The 24,306-nt window shown below is 57.1% G+C and overlaps 3 protein-coding genes across 7 annotated transcripts; 1 reads left to right on the top strand and 2 right to left on the bottom strand.

Moving 5' to 3' along the window:
- Positions 1-6: 6 nt before the first annotated feature.
- MAN2C1 (mannosidase alpha class 2C member 1) lies at positions 7-10,571 on the top strand. Of its 2 annotated transcripts, XM_015638438.2 has the most exons (27): positions 9-125; positions 577-702; positions 1,221-1,344; positions 1,599-1,669; positions 1,812-1,989; positions 2,107-2,283; positions 2,449-2,638; positions 2,960-3,066; positions 3,212-3,322; positions 3,667-3,759; positions 3,876-3,992; positions 4,421-4,516; positions 4,791-4,936; positions 5,399-5,522; positions 5,678-5,799; positions 6,311-6,396; positions 6,846-7,016; positions 7,301-7,383; positions 7,540-7,634; positions 7,757-7,861; positions 8,013-8,169; positions 8,484-8,627; positions 8,709-8,818; positions 9,394-9,473; positions 9,572-9,717; positions 9,879-9,982; positions 10,058-10,571. In XM_015638438.2, exons 1-27 carry the CDS (start codon positions 34-36, stop codon positions 10,173-10,175), a joined length of 3,273 nt encoding a protein of 1,090 aa, XP_015493924.1. In that variant the 5' UTR covers positions 9-33; the 3' UTR covers positions 10,176-10,571. The 2 variants fall into 2 exon arrangements, with proteins under 2 accessions (XP_015493922.1, XP_015493924.1); XM_015638436.2 differs by lacking the exon at positions 2,107-2,283 and having other exon boundaries at positions 7-125.
- Positions 10,572-10,837: 266 nt separating this feature from the next.
- On the bottom strand, positions 10,838-14,331 carry NEIL1 (nei like DNA glycosylase 1). 3 transcript variants are annotated; one of them, XR_001523437.1, is made up of 10 exons: positions 13,821-14,331; positions 13,623-13,742; positions 13,388-13,466; positions 12,808-12,907; positions 12,541-12,665; positions 12,048-12,075; positions 11,655-11,728; positions 11,329-11,524; positions 11,093-11,189; positions 10,838-10,967 (listed from the first exon to the last, which is right to left on the bottom strand). XR_001523437.1 is itself a non-coding variant. In XM_015638459.1 (9 exons), the coding sequence occupies exons 1-9, from the start codon at positions 14,246-14,248 to the stop codon at positions 11,170-11,172; spliced, it is 1,170 nt and encodes a 389-aa protein (XP_015493945.1). In that variant the 5' UTR covers positions 14,249-14,331; the 3' UTR covers positions 10,838-11,169. The 3 variants fall into 3 exon arrangements, 2 of the variants coding, with proteins under 2 accessions (XP_015493945.1, XP_018863457.1); XM_015638459.1 differs by having other exon boundaries at positions 10,838-11,189; XM_019007912.2 differs by lacking the exons at positions 10,838-10,967; positions 11,093-11,189 and having other exon boundaries at positions 11,412-11,524; positions 12,048-12,265.
- Positions 14,332-14,426: 95 nt separating this feature from the next.
- COMMD4 (COMM domain containing 4) lies at positions 14,427-16,304 on the bottom strand. Of its 2 annotated transcripts, XM_015638475.3 has the most exons (8): positions 16,063-16,304; positions 15,918-15,989; positions 15,777-15,842; positions 15,515-15,554; positions 15,277-15,396; positions 14,977-15,057; positions 14,700-14,876; positions 14,427-14,606 (listed from the first exon to the last, which is right to left on the bottom strand). In XM_015638475.3, the coding sequence occupies exons 1-8, from the start codon at positions 16,063-16,065 to the stop codon at positions 14,566-14,568; spliced, it is 600 nt and encodes a 199-aa protein (XP_015493961.1). In that variant the 5' UTR covers positions 16,066-16,304; the 3' UTR covers positions 14,427-14,565. The 2 variants fall into 2 exon arrangements, with proteins under 2 accessions (XP_015493961.1, XP_033372773.1); XM_033516882.1 differs by lacking the exons at positions 15,918-15,989; positions 16,063-16,304 and having other exon boundaries at positions 14,700-15,428; positions 15,777-15,838.
- Positions 16,305-24,306: the final 8,002 nt, after the last annotated feature.

Genomic DNA, 24,306 nt, shown 5'->3' with positions numbered 1-24,306 from the left:
CTGCGCGGGGCGGGGCGGGGCTCGGCCGCCGCCATGGCCGCGATCAAGCACCGGCGGACGGCCCTGGAGCGAGTGGAGAAGTTCCTCTCCGACACCTACTTCACCGACTGCAACCTGCGGGGCAGGTGGGCTCCGGGCCGGGCACTCTCCGGGACACCCGCGTGGTGCTGGCGGCCGGGACAAGCTGCGGTGTCTCCCCTCAGGGTGGGGATGCTGCCCCGGGACGCTGCCCCCTGTGTGCGGGGGCTCGGGGAGGGGAAAAATCTCACACATACACACATTAACACACACACATAAACACACACACACATAAACACATACATAAACACACACACATAAACACACCCTCTCCTTAGTGGGCATGGAGCGCTGCCTCGGGGCTCCACGAAACAGCCCCTCAGCCCCCCCAGCCCTCCCCTGGCCTCTAGGGGCCAACGGGGCGCTTTATTACTCAGTGATGTGTTCATATTATTGAGGGTGTTGGGTGGTGGGCGATTCAGCCATGCTGTGAAAGCTCTCTGTATCACCCCTGGGCTGATCCACGAGGGACTGATCTTACTCCATCTCCAAGCACAGGCTTTTTGGGGATCGCTGTCCACCCGCATCGCTCTCGTACTTCCAGACTCGGCGGCGCATCCCGTACGAGGAGGCTGCTGTGCAGGAATTCAGGCCAACTCAAGTGGGAGAGTCTTTTGGGCCCACGTGAGTAGCAGGTTTTGGCGGTGCTGTGTCCCTGGTAGGGTTGGAGCTCGCGTCTCAGAGTTATTTGTATGGGTGAGTCCTCACAAGTTCTCCCTGGTGAAGACGTGAGATGATGATCTTGTTCTGTGATGGGTGCGTGGAGGTGCCTGCCCAGGAACTCTAAGAGAGATTTCATGAGGGAACTGACAAGTTTCTTGCTGTGAGCTCCTTGTGACCATGGTTGTGTCTCTGATGCTTCTGGGGAGGATGTGTTTGCTTATCAAGTTTGGGAGAAGATTCTTTTCCCAGCAGTGGTCAGACAAGATGCCACTGACAGTTTCTCTGGGGTTCCAGAAGGGCACAGGTTAAATCAGGTGTGTCTGTGGACAGGCAGCATCCTTGTGTGTGAATCCCATCAAACTCACGGGCTGTCCCCACAGTTTGGGGGTGATGTTTTTCCACAGAGGGCTCTGAGGAAGCGTGCTTTCCCTCAGGAGAAGGTCACACATGGACTGAGCCTGCTGCTTGCTCTCTTCCAGATGGGAGACGTGCTGGTTTAAGGTGGAGCTGAGCATCCCCCCGGCATGGGCAGGGCAGGAAGTGCACTTTGTCTGGGAGAGCGATGGGGAGGGCATGGTGTGGAGAGATGCCCAGCCTGTGCAGGTATGGAGACACAGATCAGGGCTGTGCCAGGTGCCCTGCTGTGTGCAGATTGGTGACCTTTGGCACTCCTGCCATGTTCTGTGCACGGGTCACGGTGCTGCTGGGGCAGCAACAGCTTCTGTTCCTGCTCTTGTGCCAACAATTATCCCACAGCACATGGGACCAGCCTCTCTGTCCAGCTGGACTTTGGGGTGTCTCATCGTGCCCATCCAACCTCTGCTGACTTGTGCTGAATGTGCCACCTTCCTGTGCAGGGATTGACTAAGGAAGGTGAGAAGACCAGCTACATCCTGACCAGAAGCCTGAAAGAGTCAGAGCCCCACAGGTGGGTGGTCAGCTGAGCCAGAGCCCCCCTCTGCTGGGGCAGCTTGGTGTTGTTGGAAGCCAAGAGGCCGAGGACAGCACATCTTTGTCTGTGTCCTGGTGCTTGTGACCTGCTCCCTGATGGTTCCCTCTTGTCCCCACAGCCTGACTCTGTACGTGGAGCTGGCCTGCAATGGGCTTTTTGGAGCTGGCAAAGGCAGCATGATCGCCCCTCCGGATCCAGACAGGAGGGTTACCCTGAGCAAAGCTGAGCTGGTTGTCTTCAACAGAGATGTCTATGAACTGCTGGTGGATCTGGAAATCCTGCTGGATATGGCTCAGGTCTGGGAGCTCCTCTTCCCTTCCTTCACCTTTTCCTCAACTGAATCTCCTCCTCCTGCTGTTCAATCACCTGACACCTTGGAGGAGAAAATGTTTGCTGCTTCTGCTTTAGCACAGTCGTCTGGGCTTGATGACCTTTGTGGGTCCCTTCCAACTCAGGATATTCTAGAGCAGGAGAAAACTGAACTGAGTGAAGCCACAGGTGTTTTTTCTTCCACTTTCTGCTCCAAAGCAGGATGTGTTAACCATGGTCCCCTAGAATGGGCATATGTGGAATTTGGATTTGGAAGGCATGTAAGAAAAGGCATAAGGCTGTGCTTGTGAAGCAGAGACATGGTGTTTACCTGTTATGAGTGCCTGAGATAGCTGTTGAAAAGAGGCAGCAAGTTCTCCTGGAGGCAGGTGACATCTGAGCTGATACAGTGGCCAGAGACATACTTTTATCCCTCTCAACCCCAGCTCCTTGGAGAGGAAAACCAGAGGAGTTTCCAGGCACTGTACACTGCCAACCAGATGGTCAACGTGTGTGATGTTACGGACCTCTCCACCCTTCCTGCTGCACGTGACCTGGCTGCAGCCATCTTCAGCCAGAGGAACGGCGAGAGCCAGCACACCATCCATGCCGTGGGACACTGCCACATCGACTCTGGTGAGAGCAGCACAGCTCTGCCTCTCCTCTCACTTGGAGGCCAGGGTGTGCTGGGCTCTAGGCACAGGATGCCACACCTTGAGAGAAGGGAATGGGATCTCTGTGATGCCACATAACTGGTTTGTCACTGGGGCAATGTGGGGAATGTGGGTCTGGCCCTTTGGAACGCTGACTGGGGATGAGGGATGAATTACAGTCTTCTGTCCTGTTGGGCTTCACCCCTTGATTTTCCATCTCGGGAGGGGTTTCAGAGAGGTTCCAGCTCCACGAGGAGCTTTGTGTTAGGTAATAACTGTGGTGGGGCTGTGCCTGTCCCTGCAGCCTGGCTGTGGCCGTATGAGGAGACCGTCCGTAAGTGTGCCCGGAGCTGGGTCACCGTGCTCCATCTGATGGAGCACAACCCAGAGCTCACCTTCGCCTGCTCCCAGGTGAGTCACCTCCCTCTGGACACCTCTGCTCGTGGCGTGTTGCTTCTCCAGCAGAAGGAGATGGGGGGATGTAAACAACCAGAAGTGCTGCAGAAGGAAGGGAGGGGTGTGGGGTGAGCTGGGGCTGATCCGTGTGCTCTGGCAGGCGCAGCAGTTTGAGTGGGTGAGGAGCCGCTACCCTGGGCTCTATGCACGCATTCAGGACTTTGTGGCCAAGGGACAGTTCATTCCTGTTGGAGGCACCTGGGTGGAAATGGTGAGTAGCATGAGCCTGGCTTGCCACATCCTCCTTGTGCATTCCTCTGGGACCAGGCCTGACACTGCAGGGGAGAGCAGAGCCTTTGCTGAGCCTGTCTGGTTGGCCGTGGTCTCCAGGCTTAGGAACAGCAGCTGTCTGAAGTGTCCAGCCTAGCAAAAATACAATCCTCCCAGATCATTCCCTGAGAAAGGAGCTTTGGACTCCCTCGTGTGTTCCTCCTTTTTCTATCTGCTGAACCCTGTTGAGGTTCTCCCCACGATCTGCCAGGTCAGGGGGGGTCTTACAAGATCTCTCGTTCCCTGGTGCCTGGCTTTCCTCATGGATCCCCGTGCTTCCCCCAGGATGGGAACCTGCCCAGCGGGGAGTCCATGGTGCGGCAGTTTCTCCAGGGACAGAGGTTCTTCCAGGAGCAGTTTGGTCGGATCTGCTCGGAGGTGCTTGTTCTTTTCCATCTCCCCTTCCTTGCCCTCCATCTCCTTGTGCCCATTGCTCTTTGTGAGGCTGGGCTGACCTGTGTGTGTCCCTCTGCTCCTGTCATCTGTGCTCCCAGTTCTGGCTGCCGGACACGTTTGGGTACTCGGCCCAGCTGCCCCAGCTGATGCGTGGCTGTGGGATCCAGCGCTTCCTCACACAGAAACTCAGCTGGAACCTGGTGAACTCCTTCCCGGTGAGCTATGCTTGCCTTCTCCCCAGGGGATGGATGGGTGGGTGCTGGAGTCTTCTGCAGGGCTGGACCTTTGGTTCCACAGGTCTTCAGCTAAGACAGGCTCTGCTTCCAGAAGCCGCTAGATTTTGGTGGTAGTGCTGTCCTGTCAGGCTTCAGGAGAGAGGAAGGACATGATTAGAGATCCCAGCCAGGCCCCTGGCCTAGATATTCCTTCTGCTTCCAGATGGGAAGCTGTGACTTGTATGCAGGTCCAACAGATAGCAAATCCAGCCCCTGTCCTCGTGGCATTCCCTGTTCTTGTCCCCTGTTTGAACTGATCCAGCAGGGCATCCTGCACCTCCCTGCAGAGAAACTGAAGGTCCCTTTTGAATCCTGAAGAGGCTCTAAAATGCCCTTGTGCACCACATTTTCCTTTCTCTCCCCTCCAGCATCACACCTTTTTCTGGGAAGGCATTGATGGTTCCCAAGTCCTGACCCATTTCCCCCCTGGTGATTCCTATGGGATGCATGGGCGAGTGGAAGAGGTGAGTGAGGTTGCCCGGCCTGCATGGGAAGGACAGTGCCAGCCCCTTGATGTGAGGCTCCTGGGACAGGGCACTGCCTGGGCAGGGAATGGGATGTCTTGGACAAAGGATCTTGGGGCGCCTGACTCCAAGATGTTCCTGTGCCTGATTTGGGCACTTTGGGCCGGGGAAGAGGAGCAAGGCTGGGCATTGCACTCTAAAGACTGACCTGGCTTTCTTGTATGGAGCTGGGGCTGGCTGCCAGGGGATTGCAGCTGCCCAAAAATCCCTTCAGATGCTGAAAACAGTGAAGAACAACAAGGACAAAGGCCGTGTGAACCACAGCGCATTCCTCTTCGGCTTTGGGGATGGAGGAGGGGGACCCACGCAGAAGATGCTGGATAGGATGAAAAGAATGAGTGACACAGATGGGCTGCCCAGGTGAGAGGAGAGCTCCCATCCTCTCTCCTGGCAGGGGCATTTGCTTTGAGCCAGGCCCAGCCTTTGGCAGTGCCAAAAGGAAGGGAGAAGGACAGGGAGATGGGCAGGTACCAGGGATGGATTTCATGGGGATGGAATCTCTCCATCACCAAGAGCTGTCATAACAGGTCCACAGGGCAGCCATGGACTGCTTGTGACCCCTCAGGAGGTCCATCTCCCTGTCCATCTCAGGGAGAATGGGCAGCACAGCAGCTGTGCCTGGCAGCCACACCTGCCTGGGGACTGTCCACAGGAGAGGGATGGGGTCACAGAGGAGCAGGAGAGGGGTGGGAGAAGGGTGAGGGGATTACTCTGCATGCTTGTGTTGTAGTTTCCTGAGGCCTGTCACCTTTCCAACTGGGTGCACCATTAGCCATGTCACAGGCTTCTCCCTTTCACACTGCCTGTGTGTCTGTCCCACAGAGTGCAGATCTCTACTCCCGACCAGCTCTTTTCTGTCTTGGAGAAGGAGTCATCCCAGCTGTGCACCTGGGTGGGAGAGCTCTTCCTCGAGCTGCACAATGGCACCTACACCACCCAGGCCCAGGTGAGGATCCCACTCCCAGGCAAGGGGGCCATGCCAAGCCCTGACATCTGCAAGCACCCAACCCTCCTGCACTGGAGCTGGGATTCTGGTGGGAGAGATCCACCCCCAGCTATCCATTTCCTGAGCATCTTCCTTCTGTCCTTAATTGGCACCAGATAAAGAAGGGGAATCGGGAATGTGAGCGGATTCTCCATGACGTGGAAGTGCTCAGCAGCCTGGCTGTGGCTCAGGATAGAGCATTCCAGTACCCTGCCAGCCAGCTCCAGAGGCTCTGGAGGTGAGGGAGGACACTGGTGGTACTGGGGGAGAGTTCAGTGCTGCAGCACCGTGTGTACACAGCCCCTGCCATAAACTGAGCAGGAATCTACCTGCAAAGAATTTGCTGCTTTGCTTGTTTCTCCTGCTGAAAGATAACTCCAAACCCTCTCTGCTCTGCTGTCTGGAAGCTCCATTTCCTACCAAAACTTACTCCTGCCCAGTTTTGGCTTGTTTGAGCTTGTGCAAGAATGTATCTCGTAGCCCTGAGGGGTACAAACAAATAGCTCTTACTGCCCGTGGTTGTGGTTTAGTGAGATGACAGCTGGCAAGCCTGGACATAAAGGGGTTTAAAGGATGCTGTGGAAAAAATCCTGTTCTCTCGAGTGTTGGGTAATGGGGGAATAAGAACAGTTATTAAGTTTGTCTCTCTTGCAAACAGGGCTTTTGTTTGAGACAAGAGCTTGTTCTGAGCCAGTGCAAATCCAGTTCTCTCCACCACTTTCTTCCCTGGTTTCTGCTCTCTGTTTTAGGTTATTGCTGCTCAACCAGTTCCACGATGTCCTGCCAGGCAGCTGTATCCAGCTGGTGGTTGAGGATGCCCTGCAATACTACACAGGTGAGCAGGGGGTTTGGCTAGGAGGGCACTCACCTGTGGGAGCAGGTCCTGCCTGGTGGGGCTGCAGAGGTTCCAACCCTGGACAGCCTCGGCAGGCAGGTCTGAAACAGTGTAAGATTAGCAGGGGAGCCAAGGGATTGAGAACCATCCCCATTTATTGACTTTTCTGCTTGCTGCTGGCATGCCATAGATTCTCACCAAGGTTTGTTTCTGCCTGCCCAGGGGTGCTTGCAGGAGCTTTGTTAACCAGAATTTTCCAGCTGAGCTGGCACAGCTCATTGTAATCTTGTAATAACAAAGTTCATAATAATTATACACTTGAATTACTTACTAATAGATAATAATAATTAATTAGCAATTGTAGCTTGGAAGGAGATAAAGTGTGTGTACATGGCACAGGGAGTGCCAGAAGCTCTCTCAGCTCCAACTCAGGCCCTTTTGTTGCCCAGAGATCCGCAGGGCTGGTGCTCAGCTGCAGGAGGAAGCTGTGCAGTCCCTGTGCAGGGATCTGCTGCAGCCCGAGGTGAGGAGCACCCCGAGCACCCTCGTGTTGAACACTTTGTCCTGGGAACGCACCGAGGTGATCTCCAGGCCTGGGCCAGATGGAACAGAGACTTTGGGTATGCTTGACCTGGGAGTAGTTCTTCTATCAGAGTTCCTTACAGGGGCAGAGATAGCTAACAGGGAAATACTCTGCCTCTCCCTGTCCTGGGGAGGGTTTTATGGACTGTTCAGTTTGTTCTTTGGATAACTTGGGAGGGGATAAAGTCCCCTGAAGCGTGCATGAGGATGAGGAGGGTATGGGAGGAGGCAGTAGATCTGACATGAGAGCAGCAGGGCAGCAGTTGTGTGACTTAGGATTCAGTCTGGGACGAGTGTTAGAGCAGAACCTCTTTGCTTTCAGCTCTGGTGACAGTCCCCAGCATGGGCTATGCTCTAGTGCAGGAGCCATTTGTGCCTCCTCAGCCTGTGGCAGTGAGGAAACAGGTAAGCACAAGGCAGATTCCCTCAGGTCTGTGTTCCTGGCATCAGAGGTTGTTTGAGGAGAAATCTAAGGAATCCACATTAAATTAAATTTGCAATGGAGGCAGTCAGCTCCTGCAGGTGTGGGTCTGTGACGCCTGTTTCTGGCCTGTTCCCAAGGAGGATGGCTCCATCACCATGGAGAATGGGGTGATTGCTGTCTGCCTGGACACAATGGGGCACCTGACCTCGCTTCAGCTGCTGGACTCCGGGAGGTTTGTGTCACCCAGCTCCTGGCCCTGAGCTCCTCAAACCTCACCCAGGACTTCTCACTGTGCACCTTTCTCCACTGCCAGTCCTGCTGATGCTGCTGTGCCCCTGTTCGGCTTTCTTTCAGAGAGTCAGTCCCAGATGGCTGCTATGCCAACCAGTTTGCACTCTTTGATGATGTTCCCCTCTACTGGGATGCCTGGGATGTGATGGATTATCACTTGGAAACCAGGTAGAGGAGCAGTGCTTTGGATTCTTGCCTCCCTGTCAGTCCTGGCTGTAAGAGAGCATTCACTCTGGAGAAGTGAATGCCTGGTGTGTGGGTGGCTGCACTGGGATTTGGGAACCTGAGAACCTATCTCTGCCTTGATTCCATTCTCTAGGAAGCCAGTGACAACGCTGCTGAAGCCTCTGGAAATCACCCTGGCTGGGGGCCTGCGGGGAAGTGTGAGGTTCTCCCTGCAGGTCGGGAAAAGCAGCACCTTAAGCCAGGAGATCATCCTGGATGCCGCGTGTCCGTTCCTCCGCTTCCTGACCCAGGTCTTGCCCCTGGCTGCTGTGTGCTGCTAACATCCTACACAGCTGGGAGCTGAACCTTGTGCCTCAATTACATCCCCCCTTCCCCATTTCCTTCCCTGGAGTCCCCCGCTGCCTTCTTCCTCTGCAGAAAGCAGCCCAAGGTGGGGGTCCTGAGGGACAAGGGTGGAAGAGGGACACACCAGTTCAGCTGTGTTGAGACTCTGGTGTGTTTTTGTTGTAGCTGGCGTGGACTGGCTGCTGCACACCGGGACATGAGCAGTGCAGTCTCTGCCTGTCAGTCCCCCATGGTGACATCCTTCTGCTGCCACATTTAGGTTGAGTGGAAGGAGGCTCACAAGTTCCTGAAGGTGGAGTTCCCTGTGCAGGTCCGGAGCACAAACGCTACCTACGAGATCCAGTTCGGACACCTGCAGCGGCCAACGCACTGGAACACGTCCTGGGACTGGGCTCGGTTCGAGGTGAGGAGGGAGCTGCTCTGGTCCCAGGGCTGAGCTGCTCCTGTTCTGTGAGCTGAGCACATCCCTTGGTACCTGCTGCAGGTGTGGGCTCACAAGTGGCTGGATCTCTCTGAGCATGGCTTCGGGGTAGCTCTGCTGAACGACTGCAAATACGGAGCATCAGCCCACAGGAACGTCCTCAGCCTCTCCCTGTGAGTTAGGCATGGCTGAGGGGGGAGCTGCTGCGGGTACTCTGCCTTCTGAGGCATCTCTTGGAAGTAAAGGCAACACCTGCTCCTTAATGGCCTAAGTTATAACAAGGAAATGGTCTGGTGGGTGGCTGTTCTCTGAGAGTTTGGTTGCATTACATGATCTTAGTCAGTTAGAACTGATTCCTGTGAACTGTGCTCAAAGATAATTCAGGAGAGCTCAGCTTCATATTTGTAGTAGGTAGCTTTTCTGTTGCTATCTAAAACATACCCCAGGAAGGGAGGCTTAAGGAGAGGGAAGGAACAGGAGTGTTAATGTTACAGGTGCATAAAAAGCTAAAAGAAACTGTGTGTTTCAGTTTGACACCATCAGCCACAATTTTCACAGGATGACACCCCAGTTTTTTAGCTTCTGGAACTGTCCAGGGTCTGTTTGCTGTTGGGTGTCTGCTTCCACTTCAGGGGCCAGCCTTGAGGTAGCAAGGGAAGCAGGTGTCTTGTCACAGTGCCCTGGCTCTGCTCTGGGTGACAGTGGGTGCTGCCAAGGCCCCAGTCTCACTAACCTCACGTTGCCCTAGGCTGAGAGCACCCACGTCCCCCGATTCCACGGCAGACATTGGGCACCACCAGTTCACCTACGCTGTGATGCCTCACCAGGGTGAGTGACAAGCAGAGCTGGGTGGGAGCTGCTCCAGTGAGCCTTGGGGTGAGTGTGCACATACAGAGGCTGACTAGAGAGAGGTTCTTGTGCTGCAGGTTCTTTCCAGGAGGCCGGTGTGATTCAGCAAGCCTACAACTTGAATTTCCCCCTGCACACGGTCCCGGCCAGCTGTGGCCAGTGCTCACCCTGGAGTGCCTTTTCTGTCAGCTCACCTGCTGTCGTGCTGGAGACTGTCAAGCAGGCAGGTGCTGGGATAGAGGAGGGGAGGGCAGAGGGGCTGAGGTGCTGCTGTTGAGCAGGGCTTGTTCTTTCACCCACACCCCATGGCAGTCACGTTGTCCAAGCACAGCAGCTCATGTTGAAGAGGCTGTGCCTGTCTCATCTGTCTGAACTCCCCCAAAGGCTGAGGACAGACCTGAGGCTCTGGTGGTTCGGCTCTATGAGGCCCATGGCAGCACAGTCACCGCCTGGCTCCAAACCTCCCTCCCCGTTAAGGAGGCGATGCTGTGAGTACATGCAGAAGGGCTGGGGGTGCATGGGGATGGAGATCAGTCCCTTCAGCCTTGTGCTTTGCCTCCCAGCTGTGACCTCCTGGAGCGTCCGCTTGCGCAGGGCCAGGTGCCGCTGGAGCAGCGGGGCCTGAGGCTTTCCTTCACACCCTTCCTCGTGCTCTCTGTCCTCCTGCTCTGGAGCCACTGACACCAAACATCGCCCTTGCTGCTGCTGCAGCACCCAGAGCAGCAGCGTGAGCTCAAATCAGACTGAGCTGTTCCCCATCCCCAGAGCTGTGCAAGGCAGCACTTCAGGGAACAGCAGGGTGCCCCTGTCTGCAGCACTTCAACAACCTCGCTCCCCAGGGAAGGACAGCTGCCCACAGCCCAGCCAGGGCAGGTGGCCTGCAGTGAGTTCTGAGCTCACTGGTGGCCCTGCAGGAGCTCTGCTCCAGCTGTACAGGTTTGGGGAGCAGCAGCTTCCACAGTGACACCTATGTCTCAACCTTCATCTTGTCTATCAGTGGGTGGAAAAAAACACTCCACTCCTCCTTTCTCCCCCTGCCTGCCCTTGAAGAAGAGGAAACACACAAAAAAAAAAAAATCAAGAGAATTAGATAAAAACAAGCTGCAGCCTGTTTTCTTAACTTGTTTCCAGGTAACTGCACTGACCTGCCTCTGCCCAGAGGCTTTGGTGGAGTTGCTCCTTTAGTGTCCACCTGAGCAGGGTCTCGCTCCTGGCCCTGGGGACACTGAACTCACCTTTAATTTGGGGGGATGAGGTGGAGGGGAAGTCTGCTCCAGCCCCTGTGAAGAAGCAGCTGGGCCACGGAGGGATTTATCCTCTGCATGAAAAGGCATGCACACTGATTTCTACACAAAATACTTTATTAGTCAGCTAAAAACAGTGATGAGAGCAGCAGCCAGAAAGGGAAGAGGGAGAGAGAAGAGTCAGAGTCCAGCACAACACACGGTCCTGGCCCTTTTTCTCTTCAAATGCCTGTGGACAGCAGGAAAAAGCCCCATCACCACACTCAGCTTCTCCCTGCCACACTGGCAGGATGCAACAGCAGCAAGTAAGTGTGAGCACAGGTACAGAGTAGCTCCATTTTCACTAGCACTAACCCTGCTCTGTGGCCAGGCCCTGCCTGAGCTCCACTTGGCCCCTTAAATGCCCCTCAGGAGGTGACAGCAGGTGACACTCACACAGCAGGGGCTGTACCTGGAGAAGGAAGAGGGAAATGAGGAGTCAGAGGGCAAGGGAGGATCTGGTTCTGCCCCATGGGCACCCCTCAGTCCCCTTGCCGCAAGGCAGCTGTCCCACAGCCCCCACGTGGGAGCTGCAGCACAGGCACTGTCACCTTTGCCCCTGCGAGCAGATATCCTGCAGCTTCTTCTGACACACAGAGGCACCTCAGGCAAGGCTGGAGCAGCAGTTGCTTTCCTCCTCCTGCGAGCACATCCCTTCCTTGGCCCAGCAGCCTTCTCTTCCTTCTCCTCCGGCTCTGGGGGGTTCACTGCAGCCCTGCGGCGCTGTTTCGAGGCATGTGGGGTGACCTGGGTGGGCGTCAGAGCCGGAGCTTACCAAGATGAGGAACTCCATGTAGGATCATCAGCATGAAGTCATGAGCAGCCTGAGCAAGGCACGGGCACAAGGACAGCCAGGCACAGCCACAAAGCTGCTCACCTTGGGGCTTGGTGCCTCAGGGTCTGCCTTCAGCTGAAGGCTCTTCTCACAGGGCGTCTTGCGGGGTCTCTGCCCTGCACGAGAGGATGTGCCCAAGTGAGGAGGGGTGAGGAGAGGGTGAGGCAGAACCTGCACCCCAAGGGACAGCCCACAGAACAGTGACCTTACAGGGATGCTGTTTAGATGAAAAACCATCCAACAGCTGCACCCAGGCAGGTTTGGATGCTGGTAGGAAGCTTTGGGGACAAATGGCTTCTGTCCCTTGGTGCCAACAAGTGTCACAGGCCTGTCTGCACCCCAGAGAGAATGGCTTTGCTCTTGCCTGCGCCCTTGTGCTATTCCAACCCTCCCAGAGCAAGAGTGGGTCCCACAGGAAGGGGAGAGCAAACTCACCTTTGGGAGCCATGGGGCCAGGCTCTCCCTGTAAGGAAGGGACAGAGATACTGGGGTACAGTCACTCTGCAGGCAGCAGCAGCAGAATCCCCGCCCCTTCTCCATCCTGCAGCCATTGCAGTGATGGGGAAACAGCCACATTTCTCTGGGAAGGCAGGGGAGTTGGGCTTGCTCTGCCTGCCCTGTCCCTTGGGGACTCTTGCCATCAATCCCTGTACCTGCAAGGCCCCAAACACAGGGTCCAGGAGGGAAGAACAGGGCTGTCAGACCACCCAAACCCTCCCATTCCCTCCATCTGCTCCATATTGCTCACAGCTGGCTGCCCACCACACAGGAGGTCCTTGTCACCTCCATGCCCAGCATGTGGATGGAGAAGGAGATCCTCAGCCACACAGTGTAATGGGAGTCTCAGCAAGCAGAAAACAGGCCAGTGTCCTCTTGGAGGAGTGGTCTGGGGGCTCCCCAGCTCTAGGCAGTAGCCCCAGGCTCCTACCTGGAACCATATGGTCCTGCCATTGTGGTCACGCAGGGAGCTCATGCCAGGCACCAAGTAACACTGCAGCCAGTTCTTGAAGGCAGCATAATTATCCGAGTGCTCGGGGTCAAGGAGCTGCTTCTCTGGGAAGGGAGACAGGGGAAGGACAGAATCAGACCAGAAGCCATGACCACCGTGTCAGGGTGGCCTCCCAAACCTCCTGATGCTGAGAACTCAAAGCCTCCCTGCCAGCCCCATCCCCAGCTGCCTGTCCTGTCCCCTCACCTGCCATGATCACCTCCAGGGGCACGGTGTGGCACAGTTCCAGGAGATCTGGGTTCTCTTGCCTCAGCTTCACCTTCTTGCTCAGTGTCAGGGAAGGATCCTGCAGGCATGGAGAAGGACAGAGAAGTCACCTGCCTCTGTTTCCTCACCTTCTCTCCTCCCATCTTCTTCCCCATCTCTTGCCCTCCAGAAGATGAGCTGCCACGCAGGATAGCCCTGAGCTCACCACACACTAGGCTTCCAACTTAGCTACAGAGACATGAAAGAGAGCTAACATACAAAAACACCAGCAGCAGGTTGTGTAGTTTGTCTTCAGGCTTAAAGTAGCCATTTCCTCTCCCCTGAGGCCACAAGATCATCCTTGGGCTTTACTGCAGCCTTCCCCTTGGAGACTTTAAGCTTGTGAGGCGTTTCCATCATCTCTTCCTCCTCACCCACCCCAAAAACACTTGTAGGCTTCCTTAGGGCAGAAGACTGGCAGAGCTCATTCTGAAGGGCCACAGGCAACCAGACCCCTGCTTCCAGCGTGGAAACCTGCTGCTTCCTGGGCTTGTGAAAGCTCCTGATATTCCTTCCCCACCTTCTTCCTCCTCTCCTGCTTCTGCTCCTTCAGGGCCTCCAGCACAGTCCGAGCTTTTTCAAAGGGAGGGATCTTCAACCTGAGAGAGTTACACACAAGCTTGAGGCCTCGCTTCTGGCACTTCCAGTTCCAAGTGAGGAGGCACAGCCGGCTTAGCCGAGGAGCTGTCAAGCTCCAGCAAACTCTTAGAAACTAAACCTCCATGGCAGGTCAGCGGGGACTCAGCACACTTTACCTGTACAGGATCTCGGCTCGAAGGTAATTCCCAATTCCATTGAAATACTTCTGGTTCAAGAGGACCTCACAGATGGGCTTGTCAAAAGCCCTATCATCCAGGTTCTTCAGCACATTCTCCCTGCAAGAGAGGCCATCGAGAAGAGTCCCCGGACATGTCCGTGCAGGAAAAGCAGCCAAAGCCAAGCAGAGGGCTCACCTGAAAGCCTGGTACTCGGAGACCACGCAGGGCCCGCGTTCCGGCTGCCAGGCGTTCCCCAGGCGCCACGACCCGAAGCGCCGGGGGTCGACGAAGCAGAGGGCTCGGGGGGGGCTCTCCCGGGTGAGGAAGCGCAGGTGGGCATGGCGCGGCAGCTCGGCGGCGGGGCACAGCCGGAACGACCCCGACATGCCGAAGCGGAACACCAGGTCCTGCGCTGGGGGCCCGGCGGCGGGCTCCAGCGCGCTCAGCGTCAGCCGCAGCTCCTTGCCCCGGGCGATGGCCGAGATGCTGTAGGCCTCGCTGCGGAAGGGCACCTCCGGGCCGCGGCCCACCGCCGAGCGCTCCACGCCGCCCGCGAACACCAGCGCTCCGCACGCCCCGTTGATGAAGCGCCCGGCCAGGTGCAGCTCCGGGCACTCGGGCATGGTCGCGCCCTCACGGCGCAGCCCGAACCTGCCGCCACCGCCGGCAGCCGCAGCCCGCCCCCATTGGCCGCGCGGCGGGCGGCGCGCGCCCCCATTGGCCGCGAGGTGATAGCGGAGGTTGGGGCCCGGCCGGGGCGGTCCCACCGCGGGGAGATGTTGCACAACGCGGGGACACGGCTCAGCTTTGTCACCGGGACTTTATTGGAGCTGCCCCGAGGACCTCCGGAAACGGAAACGTCCTCCACCCCAGCCAGGAGCACCAATCTGGACCCCCAGCTCAGTGTCGCAGCCTCCCGCCGCGGCACTTTCCTGGATCCTCAGAAAAGGGTGTTCATCAGGGTCTGCGCCTGCTTCAGCTCTGCAGAGAGAGGACGGAGATATGGGGGAGCTGCCGGTAGTGCAGCCTCTCCCCCTGCAGAATCCCCCACTGCCACCCCTCCTGGCGCCTCACCTCCCAGCAGAACCCAGAATTTGTTGGCCGAGAGCGTCACAGGAACAGCCGTGATCTTGTCGCACTCCGTGTCCCGCACGTTGAAGGTCAGGTGCACCACGGGCTCATTGACCTCCTGCAGCTCGCTGGAGCTGAGGGTGTAATCCACCCGCCAGCGCACTGAGCCCAGCTGGCTCACTAGGGCGGGCAGTGGGATGGTGTCGGTACCCCGGCTCACTGCAGCACGGGGACTGACACCGACCCCCACACCCCTGCTGGGACCCGACACCGCACTCACATCGCAGGCTGCACGCCCTGAGCCTGTCCTGGAGGGGGCTCTGCTTCTCCTCGTAGGAACGGCACAAGCCGCTGGCGTGCTCTGCTCGTCAGGGGACACAAGAGAAGAACCCCTCTGCTCACAGCAGACCTGCAGCTGCCAAACCCCACCAAAGCACCTGAGGAGCCCCCAGGGACCGAAGGCACAGAAGGGAGGTGATGGAGGACAGCACAGCAGCCGGCCTGCTTTCATCTGGGTGAGAACTGTCAGCAACATCCCACCAAGTCTGGCTCATGGTGCCAGCCCGAGGCTTTCCCCTACCTTTGGGCAGTCCCAGCTGCTGCAGCTCACTTGACAGAGACTCACTGTCTACATTGTGCTTGGCTGCACTGGAGAGGATGAAGCCGAGGACAGCGATGGTCGCCTTCACATCCCCCGACTCTGCAGATGGGAGGGAGGGTGAGCTCTGTCACCTTGGGAAGACATACCCAGACACATTGCTGCCCATCCCTGGAGCATGGCTCCATCGGGGCATCCTGGCAAGGACAGCAGTGCTCACCTAACTTTGCATCCGAGGTCAGCTTAAGGATCTTGTCATACTGTGGGAGAGTAGAGCGTCACAGTAAGCAGCTAACACACTCACTACCAGTGCTAGCACTAACAATTCCCACATAAATACTAATAACGCTTATTATACATATTATTACTACTAGTAGAGGCCGGTAGCGTTCTTAACGCTGAGGCTTCCATGAAGAACACGAGATTAATTAACGTTGTATTGTTGAAACACTTGGCCTCCACTGCGCTAGCCCCACACTTACCTCGATGGCCTCCCCCAGCAGGTCCCGCAGCACTTGGGCGCAGATCAACTTCAGCTTCACCGAGGACTGTGGGGGAGAAGGAGGGTGAGCAGGGGGCCCGCGGGGGCGGGCAGGGGGACGCGGGCGGCTCGGGCACTTAACTATTTTGGCCAGGGTGCTGATCTCGGCCAGCACCCAGTCGGGGCAGTCCAAGTCCCCGCAGAAGCGGAAGCGCTGCGGGGGAAGAGGCAGTCAGAGCCCGCAGCGGGCTCCGCACCCGCTCCCCGCCGCCAGCCCCCATCCCCACCATGTCGCCGCCGCTCCCTGCTCCGCGCCGCTATCGCAGAGTCCGCCTTTGCGACCCGGAACCACTCCTGGGCGGGCTGCCGGCTACGCCCCTGCCCCGAGTGCCGCTGGGGAGCTCCGGTAGGGGCTCTGCGGCGGCGCTTTAGCCGGGATCGGGGCCCGGAGAAGGGACGGGGGTCTCGGGAGCGGGACCAGGGCGACCGCGGGCCCTTCCAGCGCCCCTGGCTCCGTCCGACTGAGCCCTCACGGCTTCCGCCAATCCCGGCCCGCCTTTCTCCGCTCTGTCCAATCACAGCCGCCCTTTCAATGCGGGCGCGGCCCGGCCCCTCAGCGCGGCCCGGCCCCTCAGCGCGGCAAGGGGCGGTGGAGGCGCCGCCTCAGCCCCACACTCGCTCTCCGAACCCCGCGGCCACAGGGCCGGAGCGAGAATGTGGAGCTCAGAGCTGCGGCTGAAGCTTAACAGACCTCAACCCGAACTAGAGATCCTGTTCTGCTGCATAAGCAGCTGCCTTGGCCGCAGGGGGAAGGAACACAGCGGGCAGGGAAATAAAGTTCTGTGAGAGCGGAGGTGAGGTGAGTAGAGCTGGGATCCCATTGAAGTGTTTATAAAGATTGTGGGGAAACGACGCTGATGTGGGGATAAAATTCTGATTATGGAGCTGAAATAAAACCCCTCGGCTTACCTGAAATAGAGACAGCGGTGCTGAAGGTGAAATAAAACTTGCGGTCAGGGAGAGGCAAAATACCGATGGTGGCACTGAGGCTGGGATAGGGCCTGCAGAGCCAGAGGCAAACAGCACCCAGCTTAATCTGAAATAAACACCCTGGGGCGCTCAGAGTGCACAGCAGGAGCTGCTGGCAGGGCTGGGGATCAGGTAAAGCCTGGGGGAGCAGGCTCGGGGCTGGAACAAACACGCCAGGATCTGAAATAAAATCCAGTGTGCTGGAAGGAGAAGCACCGTGGAGCTGGAAAAGTGACTGTGGGGCTGGCATGCAGATTCTTGCTTTTATAACTCACCAACAGTGGGGTTGTTAGCCTAGAGCTAGAGAGGACCAAGCCCAGCATGCTGGCACCAGTTAGGCAGAAGCACCTGGCTGTGGTGGTACTGGGAGCCCAGGGAGGAAGGCTGGTTGCCCACAAAGGGAAGAGGGTTCCAACAGCACCTTCCACAGAAGACACACATCCTTCACAACTGGGTTTCACGGTCTACAAATGTTTATTTCAGATACAAAATTATTCCTTTACAAACCTAGGTCTGCATTCTGCTCAGGGAGCACCTGGCAGCTGCTGCCAGGTGATCAGGGAGAGCTTCTCAGCATCTCCTTCCCACCTACAGCCCCTCTCCAAGCTCCCCCCAGCAGCTGCTTCTTCTGTCCTCAGGCAGAGGTGCTTTGCCACTCCATGTGACCATCCTCAGGGTCCTGCAGGGGAGAGGGAAGGAATTGCTCTAGACACCTCCAGTGAAGGTAGTTGTGAGGGTCCTTTCCCGCCAGCTCTGCACAGGTTTCTCCAAGCCCAGAGATGATCACCAGCTAACAGAAGAACATGGGACCTGCAGAAACACCAGCTCCCAGGCACAGAAAATAATCCAAGGGCAGCAAAGGCCACTCACCTCTGTCCAGAACCCCTGGTTATCCATTTCTAATGTCTGGATCCCAACTTCAGGGTCTCTTCTGTCCCAAAGGGCTCTTCCATCCTGCCAGCCCAGCCTCTTGGTCCCCAGGCACTAGGGAGGAGAGCACAGGGACTGCAGCCCCAGCTGGCCCCATAGAGTCCCCCTCAGCCCAGCCCCCACAAGGGCCCAGGGCTGCTGATCCAGCTCAGCAGACAGAACTGGCCCTTACCACGAGCACAACGGGTGCAATGATGATGCAGAGGCCACCTATGACCATGAGGGCCACTCCATAGGCTGGGAAGCCCGGCTCAGGCAAGGGACGCTCCAAGGTGTCATCTGGAGCAAAGCACAGCATTTAGAGCCTGGAGCAGCCAGCTTTGCCCCACAGGGTGCCAGCCACCCACTCTGCTCCAGTACAAAGGTACGAGATATAAAAACACCTGTTCCACACCCTTTATGCCTTTTCCTCCCACCCTACATCAGCAGGTCTCCAACCCCAATCCCCCAGGCTATGCAAAGGGAAAGGGCACAACTGTTACTGAAGTTTTTCTTCCTGGTCACCTCAGCAGCCAAGACATCTGACCCTGTCTTCACACAAGGGATCAGGATCTGCTCAGCCATGGATCTCCTCTGCTCACAGTGGAGACATGGGGCTTGTGGAGCTCACATACCCACATCCCAGAGGGGAGCTTACCTCCCACAGAGAGGGAGAATGGATCCACATGGATGTCTGAGTCAGCCAAAGCCTGGTTTGGCCCAACTGAGAGCACAAGTGTTGCCAAAACTTCCATGCTGCTTGGAGCAGGGTGTTGGAATATCATGTTCCCGTGGCAGATCAAGGAGCCAGGCCTGCAGACAGGGTTGGGAAGAGCTCCAGCAGCTGCCAGTCCCACCATGACCCCACAGCAGGACAGGGTGGGCACACCCAGCCTCCTCCCCAGAGGGTTTTGATCAGCAGGAAGAGCTCTCTGCACTCAGGGAGCCATGGGAGGGAAGGGATCCCTGGAGGTCCAGAAAGTCACCACTGATACAATGGGTTAATGCTTGACCTCAGCTTCCTCTGCAAATCCTTCTGTAGCCAAAAACATGCACCTGTCAGCCATGACCTGTTGGCTGATGTCTGAAGGGAGACCACCCTGCCCCAGCATAACCCCTGCTCCCACTCACAGGAATTCTTTTATGATCACTTTCAGGAGGGTTGGGTAATCCTTCAGGGCTCTCATCACCTGGAAGAAAGGTTGTGCTCAGCTCCCCGCCAGCTTTTGGGGGTGTTTGGACACCCCAAAGCAGCCCTTCTTCCTCCCATGGCTCTTCTTCTCACCCCCTCTTCCCAACAGCCCCATTCCTACCACATCACCAAGGTCCCTGGAGAGGTTGTGGTGCTCTTCAGAGAGTGGATCCTGAAGCTTCTGGCTGAATTGTCTGTTTGTGACGAGGAAGGAGAGAGGGTACACATTCAGACCAAGCTTGGACCCTGAAGGAACAAGAAACAAGCGCTGGGTGTGCAGATCTGGCAGCAACCCTGCCCACACCACTCACAGGCTCCATCCTTACCCTCCACCGAGAGGGAGGTCAGGTCCATGGAGAGGCCTGAGAGTGCAGTCAGGGCTTCCAGAACCTCTGTAGCATCAGCATGGACAACTGTGTCTAGGTAGAGGTCTCCAGTGATCTCTGTGTTCCCACTGAGGTTTCTGAGGGGAGAGAAGAGCCCTGAGCAAGGCAGGAGGGTTGGGACCCAGATCCAGCACCTTTACTGGTGGTTTTCTCCTGAGAGCCCACAGAAGGTGCTCAATTACACTTTGCTCCCAGCTTCTCCCATCCTTTCCAGCCTTGCAGCACAGCTGAACAGCTGCAGAGGGCACAGGAGACAGTGAAGGTAGGGAAATGAAGATGTTGGCAGAGGAGCAGCTGCATCCCATACCTGAGCTGGGAGATGGTGAAGTTCCTCACATGGTAGAGGGCACTGACAGATGAAGTTATCTGGGCAGGGAAAAGACAATAGGTCACACCTTCCCCTGTTCAGCTCAGGTTATTCCACCACCCAGGCAGCCTGTGCCCATTCTCCCAGCATCACCCTTTGGAAGGGCCCCCAAGGCTTGGCATACCTCACTGATCAGCCTCTCCAGAGGACCCATCCTGCTCATCCCCAGCTGGGAGCCAGTGAGGGAGATGGACAGCTTCTCCGGGTCCAGGTTCTCCAGGCTGAAGCCTAAGGGAGGAGTTTGGAAGAGTTATGTTCATACCAGCTCTCCCAGCTTCCTTGGGACATCTTGTTCAGCCTTGAGCTCATCCATAGCCACACACCAAAAGCAGAGAGCAGCAGGGCAGCTGAGTGAGGAGGAATTCCTTTGAATGTGGGAAGGGGTCAGGATGTACCATTTCCCAGGGAGCTGAACAGAAGCACTGGCCCACACAGGTCCAGCTGCTGCAGATGTGCCCTCCACCACCCTTAACATCCTTACAGTGGTTTTCCACAGGCCAGGAGAGGGGTGTTAAGTGAAGGAAAAGCCTGGAATCCAAACTGCACTGGTTTGGGCTTTGAGAGAGGCACAAGGAGGGCACTTGGTGGCAGCAGCAGCCCTGCTGTGGGAAGATCTTCAGGACTTACCACCAGACTGGACAGACTGGGGCTCCAGCTGCCAGCTGAAGATGCTCCTTCCCTTGCTTGCCTCTGTGACTACTGTCCGGATGAGGTGGGAGCTGGTGGGAGCAGGAACATCCCCCCGGAACAAAACCTCCCCTCGCACCACCACAGAGCCATTCCTGGGTGGGAGAGAGAGGAGACAGTGGGAAGAACAACCTGCTGCTTTGTATTTTTTTCCCCAGGTACATTTATCCAGAAATTCAGACAGGGTTCCCTTTGGGATGATGACACCAGAGGGGAGCATAGCCTCTCACATTGACCTGTCTGGAGCATTTTCCTGGGCAAACCCTTCCCTCCAAGCCAAACCTGCAGCAGCTTGGGAAAAAAAAACAACAGAGACCACTGCTTCTTCCAGCAGAATCCCTCTCTATTACACACACTCCAGTACTGATATGTTTCTACTATGGGAAAGGTTAAAGAAAGTCTTGGGAATGCATAAGGGGAAAGACAAAACAGCCACACCACCAAACATTAATTAGAGCAGAATTTCTGCCCTTATCAGCCATCTACTCAAACATCAACCTCCCAACCTTGTGGGAGGCAAAGGAAAAACTTTCACTTGAGGTGTTTATGGCTGTGGTAATTCCTCTGGAATGCACTTTTCCCAAGAGAACAGAGTCTTCATCAAAGTTAAGTGTAAAAAGTTGCTCTTCTACTCTCCTTAAGGCCAGGGTGGCTACCACAGGCTGCAGCTTCTACAAAACCCACCCCTCCACACCAGCTGCACACTCACATGAACTCAAGGACATTTGCCTGCAGGAAGCTCTCGTAGCTGGACAGCATCTGGTTTAGCTGGAAGGAAGAAGCAGCTGGTAATTCATTGAGAAGGTTTCCCAAGCTCCCCCATGTGAAGGGGATACACAGGTGGGCAATAGAGGGAAGTCAGTCAGCCTGCCCAGGGGAGGGCACGCTGGCCCCCAGGGAGTGCCAGCCCTCTGGGCATGTCTGGGAATGAGCTGGGATACCCAGAGCAGCCACTGGCATTCCTGGGAGAGAATAACACCGTGTGCCATGGCCCTGCTGGCTGCCCAAGGTGAGGGGAGCCCAGTCCCACATCAAACCAAGCTCCAGTGGAGCAGTGCCAGGGGTTTACCCACCTCCACCATGCTCAGGTGGGCAATCAACCATCCAAGGGCCAGTGCAGCACACAGGCTTCTCACCCCAGCAGGGCCTGGCACCACCCCAAAGTGCCAAATCTGTCCCAACCACCTCCAGCACCCACCATTAGTCTCACATCTCCCTCCAGCTGCTGGTAGCTCTCCGAGTTCCTGCTGCCCAGAGCCAGGGTGTAAGTGATTCCCAGCAGTCGGAATTGCAAGGGCAGCACGTGCACAGGCCGTGTGGGAAAGGGGAGGCTGGAAGGGTGGGATGCAGGGGGCTTTGTCCCTGTGGGGCCAGGTACACCCTTTGTCATCAGCTCAGCTGGGCTGAAGGCCTCTCTGGTGGCTGCAGGGAGATGTTCCATGGCTGTGGAGGAGTGCTGGGAAGCGCTGGAGCCACTGGAAATGACGTGGGCATTGAGGGTCACTTCTGTAGGCACAGGCAGGGTCTGGGAGCTGAGCAGGGAGCAGGCTGCATGCCCAGCTCCAGGAGAAGTCAGCAGGCAGGATGGAGATGTCACACTGCTGGCAGTGACAGCGTGGTGCCCAGGCTCAGAGCCACGCTCCAGAGCTGGGTTTGTGGAGCAGGGGACAGAGCCTGGGCTGGCAGGGGTGGGCCCCAGAGCTCCTGCTGGAGTGGGAGCAGGTGCCACTGATACTGTTCTGGGCTTGCTGTGCCTGGATGCTTCCATCACAAACGTCTGTCCAAGCTCTGGGATGGCACCAGTGGCTGTGGAGCTCATCCCAGTCCCGGTGGGACCTGCAGGGCTGGGAGCCCTGGTCTGAGCTGGGGAGGCTGCAGTGGATAGTGCAGGGGGAGAAGGCCACTCACTCTGTGTCCCCAAGGTGACAGCAGGAGCCCCAGACACTGCTGTGGGAAGGGAGGAAGCCAGCAGCTCCTGACTGTGGGCACCAGGAGCTGCTGCAGTGGTAGGAAGTGATGCCAGGACTGCATCCAGGAGCCCAGACCCATTTTCTGGGACCTGGGCCAATGCAGCATCCACCAAGGGACCAGCTTTCCCAGGCAGGGCAGTGCCAGCAGTGCCCCAGAGCCCCTCAGAGCGCAGCTCAGCTGAGCTGGGTGTCCCTTGTGCTGGCAGGGCAGAGGCCGCTGCCTGCTCTGCCGTGCTGGGGCTCCAGGAGCGAGCATCCATAGGGGTCCACGTGGGGACTTCAGGGGGAACCTGAGACCCTGCAGCTGTCCCACGGAGTGGCACCGTGCCCAGCCTGAGCTCTTCCCTGTCCCCAGATCCAGGCTGCTGCTGCAGGCAGGTCTGAGACATCCGTGTGGCCGCAGTCTGTGTCCCCAGGCTCTGTCCCCCAGCACCTGTCCCAGGGGTCACAGCTCCTTGGACCGAGGTGAGGAGGTCCCCACGTGCTGTCACCAGACCATCGCCCAGCCCTGGCTGGGAGGCTGACATGCCCAGGGGAGCCCAGGTGACAACAGCCAGAGCGCCCAGGCCGGAGGGGACAACAGCAGCACACACACACACGGCCAGCAGCAGGAAGGCCCCACACCACAGCCTGTGGGCAGGGACAGCCCCACAGGCAGTGGGACACAGCGCTGTGCTCACAGCCCCTTCTCTCTGGGCACAGAGCAGCGCTCCTGGCCGTAGGGCAGCAGCCTCCGGGGGGCTTGGTGGTCCAACCCCTCTGCTCATCTTGGGAGAGGCCACGGTGAGAGCCCAGCTGTGGAGAGGGACAGCAGGAGATTTAGGGTGGGTCTCTGCAGCTCCCACATCCCAGTGCCTGCCCCATTCCCAAGCTCCCCATCCCCAGAACTCCTTATTAAAACATCTTCTTTCTCAGCAGTCTCATAGCCCAGGAAAGCCTATGCCAAGCCTCAGCACCTCCTGTGAAGCTCCCAGTGCAGTACACGGTTGTAAGCAGCCCCAGGCTCAGACATTACCTCAAGTCCCTGCCCCAAACGCCCACCCTATCCCCAGAAACCTCCCCAGGGAGGGCCAGACCCACCAGTACCCCTCACCTAGCAGTACTCCTGGAGAAGAGAACACCAAAGCCTAACCAAGCCCTGGCTTTTATCTGGTTTTTCAGGTGGGGTGGATATGGCTCCATTCCAGCTGCTCCCAATTAACACAAACTCATCTGCACTCCCCCAGGTACAGCTGGAGGGGGCTCAGCTTCCCTCTGCTCCTCACTGAGCCCTTGGCAGCTGAAGGTGGGGGTGGGCCTGCCCCTCCAGGCAGGATGATCCCCAAACCTGCTGATGCTCCCAAAACACCCTGCTTGTGAGGTTGTGGAAGTGTTCACTTGCTGGGCTCCACTATTTGGGGCTGAAAAGTGTGGATTGCAGCACTTGGCCTTTGGGATCAGGCAGATTCTGTGCCTGACAGAGGCTCCCAAGACAGAGGGACCCCCACTGGGTCAGCCCAGGCTGCACCCCTGAGCACCCCACACTCTCCTGCCCAGTTTCTGATGCTCAGACATCCACCAGCAGCCTCTTCCCAGGCTGTCACGCAGGGGCTTTGTGGAGGCTGGGATGTGCTCCTGTGATGGCATCTGGGACACTGGATCCAGCCTCCAGTGCTGGCACAGAGGGGCTGCACACAGCACTTGTGGCTTGTTGCAGGGAGGAGTGGGCAAGTGCAGGGGTGTGGGAACTGGGGAGCCTCCAGCCCCAGGAAGGTCCTGCTGTGCCCACACTGGGAAGCAGAGACAGAAGCAGGGCATGTCTGGAAACAAGCCAAACTATTTTAAACCAGGTGAGGCAACTCTTCATATTCTTACAAAAAAATTAAATAAAGGGAAGGAACTTTCTTCCCCAGAACCTTATATATGTTATAAAAACAACATTATTAACAAACATTGCTTCCCAAATCCCTGTACACAGTGAGTGGCAAGGGGGAGAACACCAACATCCCCCT

The sequence above is a fragment of the Parus major genome, chromosome 10 (assembly GCF_001522545.3).
Source record: "Parus major isolate Abel chromosome 10, Parus_major1.1, whole genome shotgun sequence".
Lineage (NCBI taxonomy): Eukaryota > Metazoa > Chordata > Aves > Passeriformes > Paridae > Parus > Parus major.
Note: the sequence above shows the minus strand (reverse complement) of the source record. Positions and strands in the feature narration are given on the sequence as shown.

Coding starts and splice junctions, on each gene's coding strand:
- MAN2C1 (XM_015638438.2), top strand. CDS start 34: ATGGCCGCGATCAAGCACCGGCGGACGGCCCTGGAGCGAGTGGAGAAG. Junction 703..1,220: donor GGAGAGTCTTTTGGGCCCAC/GTGAGTAGCAGG, acceptor GCTCTCTTCCAG/ATGGGAGACGTGCTGGTTTA. Junction 4,517..4,790: donor TGCATGGGCGAGTGGAAGAG/GTGAGTGAGGTT, acceptor AAATCCCTTCAG/ATGCTGAAAACAGTGAAGAA.
- NEIL1 (XM_015638459.1), bottom strand. CDS start 14,248: ATGCCCGAGTGCCCGGAGCTGCACCTGGCCGGGCGCTTCATCAACGGG. Junction 11,729..12,047: donor TGGCCCCATGGCTCCCAAAG/GTGAGTTTGCTC, acceptor CCTCTCGTGCAG/GGCAGAGACCCCGCAAGACG. Junction 11,190..11,328: donor ATCTGCTCGCAGGGGCAAAG/GTGACAGTGCCT, acceptor TTCCTTCTCCAG/GTACAGCCCCTGCTGTGTGA.
- COMMD4 (XM_015638475.3), bottom strand. Junction 15,555..15,776: donor TGCTGGGGGAGGCCATCGAG/GTAAGTGTGGGG, acceptor ACTCTCCCACAG/TATGACAAGATCCTTAAGCT. Junction 14,607..14,699: donor ATTCTGGGTTCTGCTGGGAG/GTGAGGCGCCAG, acceptor CTCTCTCTGCAG/AGCTGAAGCAGGCGCAGACC.